Genomic DNA, 25,492 nt, shown 5'->3' with positions numbered 1-25,492 from the left:
ACTGTTACACTTCTATACCACACTGTTACACTACTATACCACACTGTTCACACTACTATACCACACTGTTACACTACTATACCACACTGTTACACTACTATACCACACTGTTACACTACTATACCACACTGTCACACACTGTTACACTACTATACCACACTGTTACACTACTATACCACTACTACTATACCATGCTGTTACACTACTATACCACGCTGTCACACTACTATACCACGCTGTTACACTGTTACACTACTACTGTTACACTACTATACCACACTGTTACACTTCTATACCACACTGTTACACTTCTATACCACACTGTTACACTACTATACCACACTGTTACACTACTATACCACGCTGTTACACTACTATACCACACTGTTACACTTCTATACCACACTGTTACACTACTATACCACTATACCACACTGTCACACTACTATACCACGCTGTCACACTACTATACCACACTACACTACTATTACTGTTACTACTATACCACTATACCACACTGTTACACTACTATACCACTATAACACACTGTTACACTACTATACCACGCTGTTACACTACTACACCACACTGTCACACTACTATACCACACTGTTACAGTACTATACCACACTGTCACACTACTATACCACTATACCACACTGTTACACTACTATACCACACTGTCACACTACTATACCACTATACCACACTGTTACACTACTATACCACACTGTCACACTACTGTCACACTACTATACCACGCTGTTACACTACTATACACTCACACTACTATACCACACTGTCACACTACTATACCACTGTCACACTACTATACCACGCTGTTACACTACTATACCACGCTGTCACACTACTATACCACGCTGTTACACTACTATACCACACTGTCACACTACTATACCACACTGTCACACTATACCACACTGTCACACTACTATACCACACTGTTACACTACTATACACACTATACTATACACTGTTACACTACTATACCACACTGTTACACTATACCACCACTATACCACACTGTTACACTACTATACCACTACATACCACACTGTCACACTACTATACCACTATACCACACTGTTACAGTACTATACCACACTGTCACACTACTATACCACTATACCACACTGTTACACTACTATACCACACTGTCACACTACTATACCACACTGTTACACTACTATACCACACTGTCACACTACTATACCACGCTGTCACACTACTATACCACACTGGCACACTACTATACCACACTGTTACAGTACTATACCACACTGTTACACTGCTATACCACACTGTTACACTTCTATACCACACTGTTACACTTCTATACCACACTGTTACACTGCTATACCACACTGTTACAGTACTATACCACTATACCACACTGTTACACTTCTATACCACACTGTTACACTACTATACCATGCTGTTACACTACTATACCATGCTGTTACACTACTATACCACTATACCACGCTGTTACACTACTATACCACGCTGTCACAGCTATACCACGCTGTTACACTACTATACCACTATACCACACTGTTACACTTCTATACCACACTGTTACACTACTGTACCACACTGTTACACTACTATACCACGCTGTTACACTACTATACCACACTGTTACACTACTATACCACACTGTTACACTATTATACCATGCTGTTACACTGCTATACCACGCTGTTACACTACTATACCACGCTGTTACACTACTATACCACACTGTTACACTACTATACCACGCTGTTACACTACTATACCACACTGTTACACTACTATACCACACTGTTACACTACTATACCATGCTGTTACACTGCTATACCACGCTGTTACACTACTATACCACGCTGTTACACTACTATACCACGCTGTTACACTACTATACCACACTGTTACACTACTATACCACACTGTTACACTACTATACCACTATACCACACTGTTACACTACTATACCACACTGTTACACTACTATACCACACTGTTACACTACTATACCACACTGTCACACTACCACTATACCACACTGTCACACTACTATACTGTCACACTACTATACCACACTGTCACACTACTATACCACACTGTACACACTATACCACTGTACCACGCTGTCACACTACTATACCACGCTGTCACACTACTATACCACACTGTCACACTACTATACACTACTATACCACACTGTTACAGTACTATACCACACTGTTACACTACTATACCACACTGTTACACTACTATACCACACTGTTACAGTACTATACCACTATACCACACTGTTACACTTCTATACCACACTGTTACACTACTATACCACACTGTTACACTACTATACCACACTGTTACACTACTATACCACACTGTTACACTACTATACCACACTGTTACACTACTATACCACACTGTTACTATACCTGCTATACCACACTGTTACACACTATACCACGCTGTTACACTACTATACCACACTGTTCACACTACTATACCACACTGTTACACTACTATCACACTACTATACCACACTGTTACACACTACTATACACTACTATACCACACTGTTACACTACTATACCACACTGTTACACTACTATACACTATACCACTGTTACACTACTATACCACTATACCACACTGTTACACTACTATACCACACTGTCACACTACTATACCACTATACCACACTGTTACACTACTATACCTGTTACACTACTATCACACTACTATACCACACTGTCACACTACTATACGCTGTTCACACTACTATACCACACTGTCACACTACTATACCACGCTGTCACACTACTATACCACGCTGTCACACTACTATACCACGCTGTCACACTACTATACCACACTGTCACACTACTATACCACACTGTCACACTACTATACACTGTTACACCTATACACTGTTACAGTACTATACCACACTGGTACAGTACTATACCACACTGTTACACTGCTATACCACACTGTTACAGTACTATACCACTATACCACACTGTTACACTTCTATACCACACTGTTACACTACTATACCACACTGTTACACTACTATACCACACTGTTACAGTACTATACCACTATACCACACTGTTACACTACTATACCACACTGTTACACTACTATACCACACTGTCACACTACTATACCACACTGTCACACTACTATACCACGCTGTTACACTACTATACCACACTGTCACACTACTATACCATGCTGTCACACTACTATACCACGCTGTCACACTACTATACCACACTGGCACACTACTATACCACACTGTTACAGTACTATACCACACTGTTACAGTACTATACCACACTGGTACAATACTATACCACACTGTTACAGTACTATACCACACTGTTACAGTACTATACCACACTGGTACAGTACTATACCACACTGTCACACTACTATACCACGCTGTTACACTACTATACCACACTGTCACACTACTATACCACGCTGTCACACTACTATACCACGCTGTCACACTACTATACCACACTGGCACACTACTATACCACACTGTTACAGTACTATACCACACTGTTACAGTACTATACCACACTGGTACAGTACTATACCACACTGTTACACTGCTATACCACACTGTTACAGTACTATACCACTATACCACACTGTTACACTACTATACCACACTGTTACACTTCTATACCACACTGTTACCTATACACTGTTACACTACTATACCACACTGTTACAGTACTATACCACTATACCACACTGTTACACTTCTATACCACACTGTTACACTACTATACCATGCTGTTACACTACTATACCATGCTGTTACACTACTATACCACTATACCACGCTGTTACACTACTATACCACGCTGTCACACTGCTATACCACGCTGTTACACTACTATACCACTATACCACACTGTTACACTTCTATACCACACTGTTACACTACTATACCACACTGTTACACTACTATACCACACTGTTACACTACTATACCACACTGTTACACTACTATACCACACTGTTACACTACTATACCACACTGTTACACTACTATACCACACTGTTACACTACTATACCACTATACCACACTGTCACACTACTATACCACGCTGTCACACTACTATACCACACTGTTACACTACTATACCACTATACCACACTGTTACACTACTATACCACTATACCACACTGTTACACTACTATACCACGCTGTTACACTACTATACCACACTGTCACACTACTATACCACACTGTTACAGTACTATACCACACTGTCACACTACTATACCACTATACCACACTGTTACACTACTATACCACACTGTCACACTACTATACCACTATACCACACTGTTACACTACTATACCACACTGTCACACTACTATACCACGCTGTCACACTACTATACCACGCTGTTACACTACTATACCACACTGTCACACTACTATACCACACTGTCACACTACTATACCACGCTGTCACACTACTATACCACACTGTCACACTACTATACCACACTGTTACAGTACTATACCACACTGTTACACTACTATACCACACTGTTACACTACTATACCACACTGTTACACTACTATACCACACTGTTGCAGTACTATACCACTATACCACACTGTTACACTTCTATACCACACTGTTACACTTCTATACCACACTGTTACACTGCTATACCACACTGTTACAGTACTATACCACTATACCACACTGTTCACACTACTATACTATACCACACTGTTACACTACTATACCATGCTGTTACACTGTTACACTATACCACGCTTTACACATACTATACACATGCTGTCACACTGTCTATACCACTGTTACACTACTATACCACACTGTTACACTACTATACCACACTGTTACACTATACCACACTGTTACACTACTATACCACACTGTTACACTACTATACCACGCTGTTACACTACTATACCACGCTGTTACACTACTATACCACTATACCACACTGTTACAGTACTATACCACACTGTTACACTTCTATACCACTATACCACACTGTTACACTACTATACCATGCTGTTACACTACTATACCACTATACCACACTGTTACACTACTATACCACGCTGTCACACTACTATACCACACTGTTACACTACTATACCACTATACCACACTGTTACACTACTATACCACTGTTACACTACTATACCACACTGTTACACTACTATACCACTATACCACACTGTTACAGTACTATACCACACTGTCACACTACTATACCACTATACCACATTGTTACACTACTATACCACACTGTCACACTACTATACCACGCTGTCACACTACTATACCACGCTGTTACACTACTATACCACACTGTCACACTACTATACCACACTGTTACAGTACTATACCACACTGTTACACTGCTATACCACACTGTTACAGTACTATACCACTATACCACACTGTTACACTCTATACCACACTTACACTGTTATACCACACTGTTACACTTCTATACCACACTGTTACACTGCTATACCACACTGTTACACTGCTATACCACTCTGTTACACTGCTATACCACTCTGTTACACTACTATACCATGCTGTTACACTGCTATACCACACTGCTATACCACTACTGCTACACTACTGTTACACTACTATACCACACTGTTACTCTACTATACCACACTGTTACACTGCTATACCACACTGTTACACTGCTATACCACACTGTTACACTGCTATACCACTACGGTTACACTACTATACCACACTGTTACACTACTATACCACACTGTTACACTACTATACCACTATACCACACTGTTACACTACTATACAACTACTGTTACACTACTATAACACAATGTTACACTACTATACCACAATGTTACACTACTATACCACAATGTTACACTACTATACCACAATGTTACACTACTATACCACAATGTTACACTACTATACCACACTGTTACACTACTATACCACACTGTTACACTACTATACCACGCTGTCACACTACTATACCACACTGTTACACTACTATACCACACCGTTACACTACTATACCACTATACCACACTGTTACACTACTATACAACTACTGTTACACTACTATACCACACTTTTACACTACTTTACCACACTGTTACACTGTTAGACCACTATACCACACTGTTACACCACTATACCACACTGTCACACTACTATACCACACTGTTACACTATTATACCACTATACCACACTGTTACACTGCTATACCACACTGTTACAGTACTATACCACTATACCACACTGTTACACTTCTATACCACACTGTTACACTGCTATACCACACTGTTACACTGCTATACCACTCTGTTACACTACTATACCATTTACATTTACATTTAAGTCATTTAGCAGACGCTCTTATCCAGAGCGACTTACAAATTGGTGCATTCACCTTATGACATCCAGTGGAACAGTACTGCATCTAAATCTTTAAGGGGGAGGGGGTGAGAGGGATTACTACTTATCCTATCCTAGGTATTCCTTAAAGAGGTGGGGTTTCAGGTGTACTGATTGACACGCTGTCCTATACCACGTGAGGGAGTTTGTTCCACCATTGGGGGCCAGAGCACTACAGTTTTGACTGGGCTGACGGGAACTGTTACACACTTCCTCAGTGGTAGGGAGGCTACTATACCAGAGGTGGATGAACGCAGTGCCCTGTTTGGGTGTAGGGCCTGATCAGAGCCTGGAGGTACTATACCAGCCTGTCACACTACCCTCACAGCTTACGTAGGCAATACCACACGGATGCGAGCTTACAACTGGAAGCCAGTACGGAGGAGCGGGGTGACGTAGAGAACTTGGGAAGGTTATACCACACTGTTACGTTCTGATGAGTTGTAGGGTTTAATGGCACAGGCAGGGAGCCCAGCTAACAGCACAGTATCCAGACGGGAGATGACAAGTGCCTGGTTACACTTCCTGTGTGACCACACTACTATACGGATGTTACAGAGCATGAACCTACAGGAACGGGCCACCTACTTGATGTTAGTTGAGAACACAGGGTGTTGTCCAGGATCACGCCAAGGTTCTTAGCGCTCTGGGAGGAGGACACAATGGAGTTGTCAACCGTGATGGCGAGACACTGGAACGGGCAGTCCTTCTCCGGGAGGAAGAGCAGCTCCGTCTAGGTACCACTTGAGGTGGTGATCCGTCATCCACACTGATATGTCACCAGACATGCAGAGATGCTATACGCCACCTGTCATCAGAAGGGGGAAAGGAGAAGATTAATTGTGTGTCGTCTGCATAGCAATGACACTAGACCATGTTACACTACTATGACAGAGCCAAGTGACTTGGTGTATACCAGACTGAGAGGGCCTAGAACAGAGCCCTGGGGGACACCAGTGGTACCACTACTTTCTGCTTCTGTGCTGTTACCTGTCACACTATTCGCGCCACTACTATACCACGCTGTCACACTACTATACCACACTGGCACACTACTATACCACACTGTTACAGTACTATACCACACTGTTACAGTACTATACCACACTGGTACAGTACTATACCACACTGTTACACTGCTATACCACACTGTTACAGTACTATACCACTATACCACACTGTTACACTTCTATACCACACTGTTACACTTCTATACCACACTGTTACACTGCTATACCACACTGTTACAGTACTATACCACTATACCACACTGTTACACTTCTATACCACACTGTTACACTACTATACCATGCTGTTACACTACTATACCATGCTGTTACACTACTATACCACTATACCACGCTGTTACACTACTATACCACGCTGTTACACTACTATACCACGCTGTTACACTACTATACCACTATACCACACTGTTACACTACTATACCACACTGTTACACTACTATACCACACTGTTACACTACTATACCACACTGTTACACTACTATACCACGCTGTTACACTACTATACCACACTGTTACACTACTATACCACACTGTTACACTACTATACCACTATACCACACTGTCACACTACTATACACACTGTCACACTACTATACCACACTGTTACACTACTATACTACACTACTATACCACTATACCACACTGTTACACTACTATACCACATAACACACTGTTACACTACTATACCACTACTATACCACTGTCACACTACTATACCACACTGTTACAGTACTATACCACTGTTACACTACTATACCACACTGTTACACTACTATACCACACTGTCACACTACTATACCACTATACCACACTGTTACACTACTATACCACACTGTCACACTACTATACCACTATACCACACTGTTACACTACTATACCACACTGTCACACTACTATACCACACTGTCACACTACTATACCACGCTGTTACACTACTATACCACACTGTCACACTACTATACCACACTGTCACACTACTATACCACGCTGTCACACTACTATACCACACTACACTACTATACCCACACTGTCACACTACTATACCACACTGTTACACACTGTACTATACCACACTGTTACACTACTTACAGTACTATACCACACTGTTACACTACTATTACTGTTACTACTATACCACACTGTTACACTACTATACCACACTGTTACACTACTATACCACACTGTACCACAGTGTTATACCACTATACCACACTGTTACACTTCTATACCACACTGTTACACTTCTATACCACACTGTTACACTGCTATACCACACTGTTACAGTACTATACCACTATACCACACTGTTACACTTCTATACCACACTGTTACACTACTATACCATGCTGTTACACTGCTATACCACGCTTTTACACATACTATACCATGCTGTCACACTGCTATACCACGCTGTTACACTACTATACCACACTGTTACACTGCTATACCACACTGTTACACTACTATACCACACTGTTACACTACTATACCACGCTGTTACACTACTATACCACGCTGTTACACTACTATACCACTATACCACACTGTTACAGTACTATACCACACTGTTACACTTCTATACCACACTGTTACACTACTATACCATGCTGTTACACTACTATACCACGCTGTTACACTACTATACCACGCTGTCACACTACTATACCACGCTGTTACACTACTATACCACTATACCACACTGTTACACTACTATACCACACTGTTACACTACTATACCACTATACCACACTGTTACAGTACTATACCACACTGTCACACTACTATACCACTATACCACATTGTTACACTACTATACCACACTGTCACACTACTATACCACGCTGTCACACTACTATACCACGCTGTTACACTACTATACCACACTGTCACACTACTATACCACACTGTTACAGTACTATACCACACTGTTACACTGCTATACCACACTGTTACAGTACTATACCACTATACCACACTGTTACACTTCTATACCACACTGTTACACTTCTATACCACACTGTTACACTGCTATACCACTCTGTTACACTGCTATACCACTCTGTTACACTGCTATACCACTCTGTTGAGAGGAGGATCTGATGGTTCACAGTATCGAAGGCAGCCGATAGGTCTAGAAGGATGAGAGCAGAGGAGAGAGAGTTAGCTTTAGCAGTGCGGAGCGTCTCCGTGATACAGAGAAGAGCAGTCTCAGTTGAATGACTAGTCTTGAAACCTGACTGATTTGGATCAAGAAGGTCATTCTGAGAGAGATAGCGGGAGAGCTGGCCAAGGACGGCACGTTCAAGAGTTTTGGAGAGAAAAGAAAGAAGGGATACTGGTCTGTAGTTGTTGACATCGGAGGGATCGAGTGTAGGTTTTTTCAGAAGGGGTGCAACTCTCGCTCTCTTGAAGACGGAAGGGACGTAGCCAGCGGTCAGGGATGAGTTGATGAGCGAGGTGAGGTAAGGGAGAAGGTCTCCGGAAATGGTCTGGAGAAGAGAGGAGGGGATAGGGTCAAGCGGGCAGGTTGTTGGGCGGCCGGCCGTCACAAGACGCGAGATTTCATCTGAGAGAGAGGGGAGAAAGAGGTCAGAGCACAGGGTAGGGCAGTGTGAGCAGAACCAGCGGTGTCGTTTGACTTAGCAAACGAGGATTGGATGTCGTCGACCTTCTTTTCAAAATGGTTGATGAAGTCATCTGCAGAGAGGGAGGAGGGGGGGGAGGAGGATTCAGGAGGGAGGGGGAGGTTGTAAAGAGCTTCCTAGGGTTAGAGGCAGATGCTTGGAATTTAGAGTGGTAGAAAGTGGCTTTAGCAGCAGAGAGAGAAGAGGAAAATGTAGAGAGGAGGGAGTGAAAGGATGTCAGGTCCGCAGGGAGGCGAGTTTTCCTCCATTTCCGCTCGGCTGCCCGGAGCCCTGTTCTGTGAGCTCGCAATGAGTCGTCGAGCCACGGAGCGGGAGGGGAGGACCGAGCCGGCCTGGAGGATAGGGGACATAGAGAGTCAAAGGATGCAGAAAGGGAGGAGAGGAGGGTTGAGGAGGCAGAATCAGGAGATAGGTTGGAGAAGGTTTGAGCAGAGGGAAGAGATGATAGGATGGAAGAGGAGAGAGTAGCGGGGAGAGAGAGCGAAGGTTGGGACGGCGCGATACCATCCGAGTAGGGGCAGTGTGGGAAGTGTTGGATGAGAGCGAGAGGGAAAAGGATACAAGGTAGTGGTCGGAGACTTGGAGGGGAGTTGCAATGAGGTTAGTGGAAGAACAACATCTAGTAAAGATGAGGTCGAGCGTATTTCCTGCCTTGTGAGTAGGGGGGGAAGGTGAGAGGGTGAGGTCAAAAGAGGAGAGGAGTGGAAAGAAGGAGGCAGAGAGGAATGAGTCAAAGGTAGACGTGGGGAGGTTAAAGTCGCCCAGAACTGTGAGAGGTGAGCCGTCCTCAGGAAAGGAGCTTATCAAGGCATCAAGCTCATTGATGAACTCTCCAAGGGAACCTGGAGGGCGATAAATGATAAGGATGTTAAGCTTGAAAGGGCTGGTAACTGTGACAGCATGGAATTCAAAGGAGGCGATAGACAGATGGGTGAGGGGAGAAAGAGAGAATGACCACTTGGGAGAGATGAGGATCCCGGTGCCACCACCCCGCTGACCAGAAGCTCTCGGGGTGTGCGAGAACACGTGGGCAGACGAAGAGAGAGCAGTAGGAGTAGCAGTGTTGTCTGTGGTGATCCATGTTTCCGTCAGTGCCAAGAAGTCGAGGGACTGGAGGGAGGCATAGGCTGAGATGAACTCTGCCTTGTTGGCCGCAGATCGGCAGTTCCAGAGGCTACCGGAGACCTGGAACTCCACGTGGGTCGTGCGCGCTGGGACCACCAGATTAGGGTGGCCGCGGCCACGCGGTGTGGAGCGTTTGTATGGCCTGTGCAGAGAGGAGAGAACAGGGATAGACAGACACATAGTTGACAGGCTACACAAGAGGCTACGCTAATGCAAAGGAGATTGGAATGACAAGTGGACTACACGTCTCGAGTGTTCAGAAAGTTAAGCTTACGTAGCAAGAATCTTATTGACTAAAATGATTAAAATGATACAGTACTGCTGAAGTAGGCTAGCTGGCAGAGGCTGCGTTGTTGACTATGTATGCTAGCTGGCATTGGCTGCGTTGTTGACACTACACTAATCAAGTCGTTCCGTTGAGTGTAATAGTTTCTACTGTGCTGCTATTCGGGGCTAGCTGGCTAGCTAGCAGTGTTGATTACATTACGTTGCGTTAAAAGAACGACAATAGCTGGCTAGCTAACCTAGGAAATCGCTCTAGCCTACACAATTTATCTTTGATACAAAGACGGCTATGTAGCTAGTGTAACAGAGTGGTATAGTGGTATAGTAGTGTAACAGTAGTTTTATAGTGTAGTAGTGTAACAGTGTGGTATAGTGGTATACCATGCTGTTACACTGCTATACCACGCTGTTACACTACTATACCACGCTGTTACACTACTATACCACACTGTTACACTACTATACCACACTGTTACACTACTATACCACTATACCACACTGTTACAGTACTATACCACACTGTCACACTGCTATACCACTATACCACACTGTTACACTACTATACCACACTGTTACACTGTTACACCACTATACCACACTGTTACACTGCTATACCACACTGTTACACTACTATACCACTATACCACACTGTTACACTACTATACCACACAGTTACACTACTATACCACACAGTTACACTACTATACCACATTGTTACACTACTATACCACTATACCACACTGTTACACTGTTACACCACTATACCACACTGTTACAGCACTATACCACGCTGTTACACTACTATACCACTATACCACACTGTTACACTACTATACCACTATACCACACTGTTACACTACTATACCACTATACCACACTGTTACACTACTATACCACTATACCACACTGTTACACTACTATACCACACTGTTACACTACTATACCACTATACCACACTGTTACACTACTATACCACTATACCACACTGTTACACTACTATACCACACTGTTACACTACTATACCACTATACCACGCTGTTACACTACTATACATTTACATTACATTTACATTTAAGTCATTTAGCAGACGCTCTTATCCAGAGCGACACACACTCTCCTATAGGCCTATTCACACACACACACACACACACTCTCCTATAGGCCTATTCACACACACACACACTCTCCTATAGGCCTATTCACACACACACACACACACTCTCTCCTATAGACCTATTCACACACACTCTCTCCTATAGGCCTATTCACACACACACACACACACACCCACACACACACACTCTCCTATAGGCCTATTCACACACACACACACACACTCTCTCCTATAGACCTATTCACACACACACACACACACTCTCTCCTATAGGCCTATTCACACACACACACACACACACACACACACACACACACTCTCCTATAGGCCTATTCACACACACACACACACACTCTCCTATAGGCCTATTCACACACACACACACACTCTCTCCTATAGGCCTATTCACACACACACACACTCTCTCCTATAGACCTATTCACACACACACACACACTCTCCTATAGGCCTATACACACACACACACACTCTCCTATAGGCCTATTCACACACACACACACACACACACACACACACACACACACACACACACACACTCTCCTATAGGCCTATTCACACACACACACACACACACTCTCTCCTATAGACCTATTCACACACACACACACACACACTCTCTCCTATAGGCCTATTCACACACACACACACACACACACTCTCCTATAGGCCTATTCACACACACACACTCTCCTATAGGCCTATTCACACACACACACACACTCTCTCCTATAGGCCTATTCACACACACACACACACACACACACACACTCTCCTATAGGCCTATTCACACACACACACTCTCCTATAGGCCTATTCACACACACACACACTCTCCTATAGGCCTATTCACACACACACACACTCTCCTATAGGCCTATTCACACACACACACACGCTCTCCTATAGGCCTATTCACTCACACACACACACACACACTTGCTCAACCCCCAAACACGTTCAAATAATTACAAATGGCAATTACTGTAAGTGTAATATAGGCGTAGCGGTGCCATTTCCCTCCCACGGCGTAGTGGACCAGGCCAGCCTCATCTGAGCCAGCCAGCCCTCTGCTCTGTTGACGCCCCAGGCCTCGGAGGAACATTTGCACTGTAGAATAGCTTCTGTTGTCTCCACTTCTGTTTGTTGTGTTATTTGTTCTCTCACACACACACACACACATTCTCTTGCTTATGTTTGGTGGAAACCAATCTAAATGAGTTGCGTGATGAATCTGGTGTGTGTGTCTAGGTTAGTGCTGTTATAGCTATCCATAACAATGGCGGTTGGATTGTTTTCCTACAGTCACGTCTGACCAGCCAGTCTGAGGCCATGGCCTTACAGAATGTGAGGAGCCTAAGAGGGAACTCTCGCTGTGTGGACTGTGAGGCCCAGAGTGAGTTACAACTATCTATTTTACCTCTGATAGCTAACAACAGTGTACCTCCCGCCTGATCCTTCAGTAATACCTGTTCTGCCTGATCCTTCAGTAATACCTGTTCTGCCTGATCCTTCAGTAATACCTGTTCTGCCTGATCCTTCAGTAATACCTGTTCTGCCTGATCCTTCAGTAATACCTGTTCTGTCTGATCCTTCAGTAATACCTGTTCTGTCTCCTTCACCTCCCATCTGATCCTTCAGTAATACCTGTTCTGTCTCCTTCACCTCCCGCCCGATCCTTCAGTAATACCTGTTCTGTCTCCTTCACCTCCCGTCTGATCCTTCAGTAATACCTGTTCTGTCTCCTTCACCTCCCGTCTGATCCTTCAGTAATACCTGTTCTGTCTCCTTCACCTCCCGTCTGATCCTTCAGTAATACCTGTTCTGTCTCCTTCACCTCCCGTCTGATCCTTCAGTAATACCTGTTCTGTCTCCTTCACCTCCCGTCTGATCCTTCAGTAATACCTGTTCTGTCTCCTTCACCTCCCGTCTGATCCTTCAGTAATACCTGTTCTGTCTCCTTCACCTCCCGTCTGATCCTTCAGTAATACCTGTTCTGTCTCCTTCACCTCCCGTCTGATCCTTCAGTAATACCTGTTCTGTCTCCTTCACCTCCCGTCCGATCCTTCAGTAATACCTGTTCTGTCTCCTTCACCTCCCGTCCGATCCTTCAGTTATACCTGTTCTGTCTCCTTCACCTCCCGTCCGATCCTTCAGTAATACCTGTTCTGTCTCCTTCACCTCCCGTCCGATCCTTCAGTAATACCTGTTCTGTCTCCTTCACCTCCCGCCCGATCCTTCAGTAATACCTGTTCTGTCTCCTTCACCTCCCGTCTCATCCTTCAGTAATACCTGTTCTGTCTCCTTCACCTCCCGTCTGATCCTTCAGTAATACCTGTTCTGTCTCCTTCACCTCCCGTCTCATCCTTCAGTAATACCTGTTCTGTCTCCTTCACCTCCCGTCTGATCCTTCAGTAATACCTGTTCTGTCTCCTTCACCTCCCGCCCGATCCTTCAGTAATACCTGTTCTGTCTCCTTCACCTCCCACCCGATCCTTCAGTAATACCTGTTCTGTCTCCTTCACCTCCCGTCCGATCCTTCAGTAATACCTGTTCTGTCTCCTTCACCTCCCGTCCGATCCTTCAGTTATACCTGTTCTGTCTCCTTCACCTCCCGTCCGATCCTTCAGTAATACCTGTTCTGTCTCCTTCACCTCCCGTCCGATCCTTCAGTAATACCTGTTCTGTCTCCTTCACCTCCCGCCCGATCCTTCAGTAATACCTGTTCTGTCTCCTTCACCTCCCGTCTCATCCTTCAGTAATACCTGTTCTGTCTCCTTCACCTCCCGTCTGATCCTTCAGTAATACCTGTTCTGTCTCCTTCACCTCCCGTCTCATCCTTCAGTAATACCTGTTCTGTCTCCTTCACCTCCCGTCTGATCCTTCAGTAATACCTGTTCTGTCTCCTTCACCTCCCGCCCGATCCTTCAGTAATACCTGTTCTGTCTCCTTCACCTCCCGTCTCATCCTTCAGTAATACCTGTTCTGTCTCCTTCACCTCCCGTCTGATCCTTCAGTAATACCTGTTCTGTCTCCTTCACCTCCCGTCTCATCCTTCAGTAATACCTGTTCTGTCTCCTTCACCTCCCGTCTGATCCTTCAGTAATACCTGTTCTGTCTCCTTCACCTCCCGTCTGATCCTTCAGTAATACCTGTTCTGTCTCCTTCACCTCCCGTCTGATCCTTCAGTAATATGGTATTGATTGATTGATTGATTTTATTATCCAGTTAAAAAACGTTTTATGATTGTATCCCTTTTTCTATGACCTTTTGAATCATTTTGCAAATATGTCTTATGGATTCAAATGAAGTATCTAAAATGTGTGTCCTGACTCTGTTTCCCAGACCCCGACTGGGCCAGTCTCAACCTGGGAGCGTTGATCTGTATCGAGTGTTCAGGGATCCACAGGAACCTGGGGACCCACCTATCTCGTGTTCGGTCCCTGGACCTGGATGAGTGGCCCCTGGAGCTCCTCAAGGTCATGACCTCTATAGGCAACGAGCTGGCCAATGACGTGTGGGAGGGCAATGCACAGGGACGCCTCAAACCAGCACCCGACGCCACCAGGTAGGGGGAGCACTCCAGTCTCTTTGTCTCTGTCTGTTTCCTCTCCTTTCTGCTCTCTGCTCTCTCTCTCTCTCTACTCTCTCTCTGCTCGTTCTCTCTCTGCTCGTTCTCTCTCTGCTCGTTCTCTCTCTGCTCGTTCTCTCTCTGCTCGTTCTCTCTCTGCTCGTTCTCTCTCTGCTCGTTCTCTCTCTGCTCGTTCTCTCTCTGCTCGTTCTCTCTCTGCTCGTTCTCTCTCTGCTCGTTCTCTCTCTGCTCGTTCTCTCTCTGCTCTCTCTCTCTCTGCTCTCTCTCTCTCTGCTTTCTCTCTCTGCTCTCTCTCTCTCTGCTCGCTCTCTCTCTGCTCTCTCTCTCTGCTCTCTCTCTGCTCGCTCTCTCTCTGCTCGCTCTCTCTCTGCTCGCTCTCTCTCTGCTCTCTCTCTCTCTCTCTCTCTCTCTCTCTGCTCTCTCTCTGCTCTCTCTCTCTCTGCTCTCTCTCTCTGCTCTCTCTCTCTGCTCTCTCTCTCTCTGCTCTCTCTCTCTCTCTGCTTTCTCTCTCTCTCTCTCTCTGCTCTCTCTCTCTCTCTCTGCTCTCTCTCTCTGCTTTCTCTCTCTCTGCTCTCTCTCTCTCTCTGCTCTCTCTCTCTGCTCGCTCTCTTCTCTCTGCTCGCTCTCTCTTCTCTCTGCTCGCTCTCTGCTCTCTCTGCTCGCTCTCTGCTCTCTCTGCTCGCTCTCTGCTCTCTCTGCTCGCTCTCTCTCTCTGCTCGCTCTCTGCTCTCTCTCTCTGCTCGCTCTCTGCTCTCTCTCTCTGCTCTCTCTCTCTGCTCTCTCTCTCTGCTCGCTCTCTCTCTGCTCGCTCTCTGCTCTCTCTCTCTCTCTCTCTGCTCTCTCTCTCTCTGCTCTCTCTCTCTCTCTCTCTCTCTGCTCGCTCTCTCTCTCTGTTCGCTCTCTCTGCTCTCTCTCTCTGCTCTCTCTCTGCTCGCTCTCTGCTCTCTCTCTCTGCTCTCTCTCTCTGCTCTCTCTCTGCTCGCTCTCTCTCTCTCTCTCGCTCTCTCTCTCTCTGCTCTCTCTCTGCTCTCTCTCTCTCTGCTCGCTCTCTCTCTCTCTACTCACTCTCTCTCTTTCTCTGCCTCTCTCTTTCTCTGCCTCTCTCTTTCTTTTCCAGAGATTCTTCCTGAAAATCATTACGTACTACATTTAGATTCTTAACTTGTAGTTTCGAATTCCCACTCCCACTGCGCTGGTAAAATAATATTCTGGATTTGTTGAGCTCTCACCTGTTTTGCATTATTTAGGCGGCAGGTAGCCTAGAACAAGGCAGTTCCCCGGTAGGCTGTCATTGTAAATAATAATGAGTTCCTAAGTGACCTGCCTAGTTAAATACAGGTATAACATATATAGAACATTGTTGGGTTTGAAATTCATCTCCAAACTGGAGTAAACAGCCATCTGTTTGTTCAGGACTGCAATACTGAGGAATATGGATGGGGACCGTTGTAGTGATGGAAACTGGGGACAGTAGTAGTGATGGAAACTGGGGACAGTAGTAGGGATGGAAACTGGGGACCGTTGTAGTGATGGAAACTGGGGACAGTAGTAGTGATGGAAACTGGGAACAGTAGTAGGGATGGAAACTGGGGACAGCAGTAGTGATGGAAACTGGGGACAGTAGTAGTGATGGAAACTGGGGACAGTAGTAGTGATGGAAACTGGGGACAGTAGTAGTGATGGAAACTGGGGACAGTAGTAGTGATGGAAACTGGGGACAGTAGTAGTGATGGAAACTGGGGACAGCAGTAGTGATGGAAACTGGGGACAGCAGTAGTGATGGAAACTGGGAACAGTAGTAGTGATGGAAACTGGGGACAGTAGTAGTGATGGAAACTGGGGACAGTAGTAGTGATGGAAACTGGGGACAGCAGTAGTGATGGAAACTGGGGACAGCAGTAGTGATGGAAACTGGGGACAGTAGTCGTGATGGAAACTGGGGACAGTAGTAGTGATGGAAACTGGGGACAGCAGTAGTGATGGAAACTGGGGACAGCAGTAGTGATGGAAACTGGGGACAGCAGTAGTGATGGAAACTGGGGACAGCAGTAGTGATGGAAACTGGGGACAGCAGTAGTGATGGAAACTGGGGACAGTAGTAGTGATGGAAACTGGGGACAGTAGTAGTGATGGAAACTGGGGACAGCAGTAGTGATGGAAACTGGGGACAGTAGTAGTGACAGGGGCATTGTAATGATATTGGCAGCAGAGGTGGACAGTAGACAAGAGTTAGCCATTAGAGAGAGGGGGAAGTGAGTACGGAGTAATCAGTGGCGTTTAACATGGTAACAGTGTTAATGTCTGTGGCTTGTACTCTCACTGGCCCCAGCCCCTCTGCACTTACGTCTGCTGGGCGGTGTAATTATCAGCACACACACACACACACACACACAATTATTGGCAGCCAAGCCCATGCTCCACCACCAGCCATCATAACAAATTAGAGCTGACTGCTGGCTGCATAAATATCGACTTCCCATTTTCCTCCTGTTCTCATTACTCTCCACAAGCACCTTTTAATTACTGGCCCCTACACCAAACATCTCTAGCTATGGATCCACCCGTTTCCCTTTTACACACACCAAGCATGCACACACACACAGAGATGCATGCACGCACCACACACACACACACACACACACAGATGCATGCACGCACCACACACACACACACACACACACAGATGCATGCACGCACCACACACACACAGATGCATGCACGCACCACACACACACACACACACACAGATGCATGCACGCACCACACACACACACACACACACACACAGATGCATGCACGCACCACACACACACAGATGCATGCACGCAACACACACACACACACACTCATCTCCCCCTCTCTCCCCTTCCGTCAGTCGGCTAATGCATTTATTGTTATTCATGTACCTATTTATTTGTGTATTTGGGAGGCATGTATCCCCGTCGGGTGGCGCGACCAGGGGAACAGATTACAGAAAGGGTCAATATTATCTCAATTAACCGGGGACACTCGGCTCGGCTTGGCAAAGCTCGCCAGACATTTGTCTCAGTCGTCGCTGCCTATCGATAGGATAGTCCTTCCTCGGCCATTCCTTAAGTGGCTGTTCAGTGTTCACTACGTCCCTCTACTGTACACTACTGCAGCTCACATGCAGCATGGTGCTCCTGCAGCCTCATGCTGAGTGTCCCATGGTCTGTGACGTGATGTGTACTGGTCTCTGGGATGTTTATGAGATAAGTCACATTGCATGACTTGAGTCGATCATGTACTTGATATGTGTATACTAATACTTGATGTATGCTGAATTAAACTGGTTATCCCTCAGATCTTCACTACGTGAACCACGACACAAAGACAGACATCTGCGTGTCTTGGATTAAAGTATCTAATATTGGATTGTATGCATTTCATTTTTATTGCCTAAAAAGGGGGATCCTGAGGGTTCTACAATATGTTGCTCATATTTCTATTGCTAACTGGTGTCAGTAAAATCCTTGTATGGTAGATGTGGAGGAAAGGTCCGTAGCTACTAGCTAGGTATAGAAGGCCAGTAGCTACTAGCTAGGTATAGAAGGCCAGTAGCTACTAGCTAGGTATAGAAGGTCCGTAGCTACTAGCTAGGTATAGAAGGCCAGTAGCTGCTAGCTAGGTATAGAAGGCCAGTAGCTGCTAGCTAGGTATAGAAGGCCAGTAGCTGCTAGCTAGGTATAGAAGGCCAGTAGCTGCTAGCTAGGTATAGAAGGCCAGTAGCTGCTAGCTAGGTATAGAAGGCCAGTAGCTGCTAGCTAGGTATAGAAGGCCAGTAGCTACTAGCTAGGTATAGAACGTCCGTAGCTACTAGCTAGGTATAGATGGGGCGGCAGGGTAGCCTAGTGGTTAGAGCGTTAGACTAGTAGCCGGAAGGTTGCAAGTTCAAATCCCCGAGCTGACAAGGTACAAATCTGTTGTTCTGCCACTGAACAGGCAGTTAACCCACTGTTCCTAGGCCGTCATTGAAAATAAGAATTTGTTCTTAACTGACTTGCCTAGTAAAATAAAGGTAAAATTTAAAAAAATAGTGGGCCAGTAGCTACTAGCTAGGTATAGAAGTTCCGTAGCCAATAGCTAGGTATAGAAGGTCAGTAGCTACTAGCTAGGTATAGAAGGTCAGTAGCTACTAGCTAGGTATAGAAGGTCAGTAGCTACTAGCTAGGTATAGAAGGTCAGTAGCTACTAGCTAGGTATAGAAGGTCAGTAGCTACTAGCTAGGTATAGAAGGCCAGTAGCTGCTAGCTAGGTATAGAAGGCCAGTAGCTGCTAGCTAGGTATAGAAGGCCAGTAGCTACTAGCTAGGTATAGAAGGCCAGTAGCTACTAGCTAGGTATAGAAGGCCAGTAGCCAATAGCTAGGTATAGAAGGCCAGTAGCCAATAGCTAGGTATAGAAGGCCAGTAGCCAATAGCTAGGTATAGAAGGCCAGTAGCCAATAGCTAGGTATAGAAGGCCAGTAGCCAATAGCTAGGTATAGAAGGCCAGTAGCCAATAGCTAGGTATAGAAGGCCAGTAGCCAATAGCTAGGTATAGAAGGCCTGTAGCACTGTATCCAGGCTTTGGCTGGTGGCTGAATCTGAATCCATCTGGATGGATGAAACAAGTCTCTCCCTGACCCCGTGGTCTCACCCTGGCCTCGTGGTCTCCCTCTGGCCCCGTGGTCTCTCCCTGGCCCCGTGGTCTCTCCCTGGCCCCGTGGTCTCTCCCTGGCCCCGTGGTCTCTCCCTGGCCCCGTGGTCTCTCCCTGGCCCCGTGGTTTCTCCGTGGCCCCGTGGTCTCTCCGTGGCCCCGTGGTCTCTCCGTGGCCCCGTGGTCTCTCCCGCCCCGTGGTGGTCTCTCCGTGGCCCCGTGGTCTCCCTGTTCCGTGGTGGCCCCGTGGTCTCTCCGTGGCCCCGGTGGTCTCTCCCCGTGGTCTCCCCCTCGTGGTCTCTCCCCTCCCGTGGATCTCTCCCTGGCCCCGTGGTCTCTGGTCTCTCCCTGGCCTCGTGGTCTCTCCCTGGCCCCGTGGTCTCTCCCTGGCCCCGTGGTCTCTCCCTGGCCCCGTGGTCTCTCCCCGTGGTCTCTCCCTGGCCCCGTGGTCTCTCCTGGCCCCGTGGTCTCTCCTGGCCCTGGCCTCTCCCCCCGTGGTCTCTCCCTGGCCCCGTGGTCTCTCCCTGGCCTCGTGGTCTCTCCCTGGCCTCGTGGTCTCTCCCTGGCCTCGTGGTCTCTCCCTGGCCTCGTGGTCTCTCCCTGGCCCCGTGGTCTCTCCCTGGCCCCGTGGTCTCTCCCTGGCCCCGTGGTCTCTCCCTGGTCTCGTGGTCTCTCCCGGTTCTCGTGGTCTCACCCTGGCCCCCTGGTCTCTCCCTGGTGTGGTCTCTCCCTGTTCTCGTGGTCTCTCCCTGTTCTCGTGGTCTCTCCCTGGCCTCGTGGTCTCTCCACTGAGTAATAGATGCAGAAATGTAATTTAGCAAGTGACTGATTTAATGATCCAGAGGGTAATTAATGGACTGATTATCTTAATGTTAAATATGGCCAGCAGCAATTACACTGACCTCCCGCCTGTCATGGTCTGGTACCTCTCCCTTTCTCTCGCCTTCCAATTAGGTCCTGTTCCGTTTGGGGGAGGGGGGAAGCAAGGGAGGGAGAGATGTGGGCATTAGTGTTAGGTCCTGTTTGAGGGATGGAGGAGACATGGAGGGAGGAATGGAGAGGGAGAGAGAGAGAGGGAGGGTTGGAGAGAGAGAGAGAGGGAGGGTTGGAGGGAGAAAGAGAGGGAGGGTTGGAGGGAGAAAGAGAGGGATGGTTGGAGGGAGAAAGAGAGGGATGGTTGGAGGGAGAAAGAGAGGGATGGTTGGAGGGAGAAAGAGAGGGATGGTTGGAGGGAGAAAGAGAGGGATGGTTGGAGGGAGAAAGAGAGGGATGGTTGGAGGGAGAAAGAGAGGGAGGAGGGTTGGAGGGAGGGAGAAAGAGAGGGAGGAGGGTTGGAGGGAGGGAGAAAGAGGGGGAGGGTTGGAGGGAGAAAGAGAGGGAGGGTTGGAGGGAGAGAGAAAGATAATTACTTGACACATTGGAAAGAATTAACAATAAAAAAAAAGAGCAAACTAGAATGCTATTTGGCCCTAAACAGAGAGTACACAGCGGCAGAATACCTGACCACTGTGACTGACCCAAAATTAAGGAAAGCTTTGACTATGTACAGACTCAGTGAGCATAGCCTTGCTGTTGAGAAAGGCCGCCGTAGGCAGACCTGGCTCTCAAGAGAAGACAGGCTATGTGCTCACTGCCCACAAAATGAGGTGGAAACTGAGCTGCACTTCCTAACCTTCTGCCCAATGTATGACCATATTAGAGACACATATTTCCCTCAGATTACACAGATCCACAAAGAATTCGAAAACAAATCCAATTTTGATAAACTGCCATATCTACTGGGTGAAATTCCACAGTGTGACATCACAGCAGCAAGATTTGTGACCTGTTGCCACGAGAAAAGGGCAACCAGTGAAGAGCAAACACCATTGTAAATACAACCCATATTTATGCTTATTTATTTTATCTTGTGTCCTTTAACCATTTGTACATTGTTAAAACACTGTATATAAATATAATATGACATTTGTATTGTCTTTATTGTTTTAAACTTCTGTATGTGTAATGTTTACTGTTAATTTTTATTGTTTATTTCACTTTATATATTCACTTTATATATTATCTACCTCACTTGCTTTGGCAATGTTAACACATGTTTCCCATGCCAATAAAGCCCCTTGAATTGAATTGAAAGAGATGGCGGTTTGGAGGGAGAAGCAGGGCATTGGCATGGGAGTATTAAACACATTCTTCCTCCTCTTCTCTCTGCTCTGTCCCGTTTGGAGCGGAGGGAGGAACCGTCTTTGGAGAGATCACACGTAGCTTAGCGCCGCTCGCTGTAGCCTCCATACAGATCTGATAAGAGATGTGACATGATAGGCCTCCCCTGCTGTCCTGCTCTCTCTTCAGACCAATGAGCTTTACTCAGCCCTCCACCCTCGCCAAGCTTCTCTGTCCGTCTGATGTCCTGCTCTCTCTCTTCAGACCAATGAGCTTTACTCAGCCCTCCACCCTCGCCAAGCTTCTCTGTCCGTCTGATGTCCTGCTCTCTCTTCAGACCAATGAGCTTTACTCAGCCCTCCTCCCTCGCCAAGCTTCTCTGTCCGTCTGATGTCCTGCTCTCTCTCTTCAGACCAATGAGCTTTACTCAGCCCTCCACCCTCGCCAAGCTTCTCTCTCTCTCTCTTCAGACCATGAGCTTTCCTCAGCCCTCCTCCCTCGCCAAGCTTCTCTGTCCGTTTGATGTCCTGCTCTCTCTCTTCAGACCGATGAGCTTTCCTCAGCCCTCCTCCCTCTCCAAGCTTCTCTCTCTCTCTCTCTTTCTCTCTCTTCAGACCAATGAGCTTTACTCAGCCCTCCTCCCTCTCCAAGCTTCTCTCTCTCTCTCTTCAGACCAATGAGCTTTACTTAGCCCTCCTCCCTCTCCAAGCTTCTCTGTCTGTCTGTTGGTCACTGGGGCCAGGACTCTCTGTCCATGATGTACTTGTCAAATGCAGGGACTGGAGAGATGCTATAGTGAATGTTGTAAATAGTGAAATAAGGGAGTATTTTGAGAAGGCTGCCAGAATAATCAGAAGATATGAAAGTGATGGTGAACCCAGTGCAGTGTGTCTGACTCCAGGGGACCAGCCAGTACTGCTCTGCTGTAGCCATAGGCTGCTGTCCTCTAGAGTTCCCTTGACACAATGTGGCAAAAGGCCCCCAAAAACACCAAAATCATCAACCTTCTCTAAGCGTTCACTTGAACCTCTCGTTGCCCGCAGTTAACCATCACCACCTCTGATGGCTACAGCTCCTGGTAGGCTGTGTTTGGTCTGGCCCGGTGACCCCCCCCCCCCCCCTATCTGATGGCTACAGCTCCTGGTAGGCTGTGTTTGGTCTGGCCCGGTGACCCCTCCCCCCTATCTGATGGCTACAGCTCCTGGTAGGCTGTGTTTGGTCTGGCCCGGTGACCCCCTATCTGATGGCTACAGCTCCTGGTAGGCTGTGTTTGGTCTGGCCCGGTGACCCCCCTATCTGATGGCTACAGCTCCTGGTAGGCTGTGTTTGGTCTGGCCCGGTGACCCCCCTATCTGATGGCTACAGCTCCTGGTAGGCTGTGTTTGGTCTGACCCGGTGACCCCCCCTATCTGATGGTCAGTGCTGAGGGCCGGGTCAAGGGCTGCTGAAACTGACTACTACAATGACTACTACAGTAGTAACCCGTAGGCCTGGCACTGCTGTGCTGGTGTGGCACCACTAACTCATTATTATCATCAAGCAACTCTCTCATTGTGTTAATGATGTGATGGCTGCCATGGACACCACACCAGGGCCCAGAGGCCTGGGCCGTGAGTCTGGAGGGCCGTTAGCTGCCTGTTTGGCGGGAGGCGTTTAGCAGGCCTGAGCCAGCAGTAGTGACAGCTCCTCTCATCCAGCCTGCCGGTGACTTTGTGGGATTGTGGCGTTCCTTTGGCGGCCATGTCGCCGTCACTCGACACGACCCTCGACACGCAAACACACACGCTTGTGCCACGCTGACATTTGGCAGCCTGTCATGGTGGCTGATCGTCTTGACCAGCGCATCAACACGCCTTTGCACGGCCCATCCTCCTGCTCGCAGTTGACCTTTGTTAGCTTCACCCTCTGACTGTTAGGGTCAATGTGTTTGTTTCAGTCTACAGTTGACCTTTGTTAGCTTCACCCTCTGACAGTTGGGGGTCAATGTGTTTGTTTCAGTCTACAGTTGACCTTTGTTAGCTTCACCCTCTGACTGTTGGGGTCAATGTGTTTGTTTCAGTCTACAGTTGACCTTTGTTAGCTTCACCCTCTGACAGTTGGGGGTCAATGTGTTTGTTTCAGTCTACAGTTGACCTTTGTTAGCTTCACCCTCTGACTGTTGGGGTCAATGTGTTTGTTTCAGTCTACAGTTGACCTTTGTTAGTTTCACCCTCTGACTGTTGGGGTCAATGTGTTTGTTTCAGTCTACAGTTGACCTTTGTTAGCTTCACCCTCTGACTGTTGGGGTCAATGTGTTTGTTTCAGTCTACAGTTGACCTTTGTTAGCTTCACCCTCTGACTGTTGGGGTCAATGTGTTTGTTTC

The 25,492-nt window shown here is 46.6% G+C and overlaps 1 protein-coding gene across 5 annotated transcripts in view; it reads left to right on the top strand.

Moving 5' to 3' along the window:
* The window catches only part of agap1 (ArfGAP with GTPase domain, ankyrin repeat and PH domain 1), a 297,905-nt gene that overhangs the window by 251,743 nt on the left and 20,670 nt on the right, over positions 1–25,492 (top strand). For all 5 annotated transcript variants that reach the window (XM_065023309.1, XM_065023307.1, XM_065023299.1 and 2 more), the window contains exons 15-16: positions 14,025–14,115; positions 16,065–16,287. In XM_065023309.1, coding sequence (XP_064879381.1) covers positions 14,025–14,115; positions 16,065–16,287 — 314 coding nt within the window. The remainder of the gene's footprint in view (positions 1–14,024; positions 14,116–16,064; positions 16,288–25,492) is intronic.

This window comes from Oncorhynchus nerka, linkage group LG2 (genome assembly GCF_034236695.1).
Source record: "Oncorhynchus nerka isolate Pitt River linkage group LG2, Oner_Uvic_2.0, whole genome shotgun sequence".
NCBI classification, from domain to species: domain Eukaryota; kingdom Metazoa; phylum Chordata; class Actinopteri; order Salmoniformes; family Salmonidae; genus Oncorhynchus; species Oncorhynchus nerka.
This window is presented reverse-complemented; position numbering and strand designations above follow the sequence as displayed.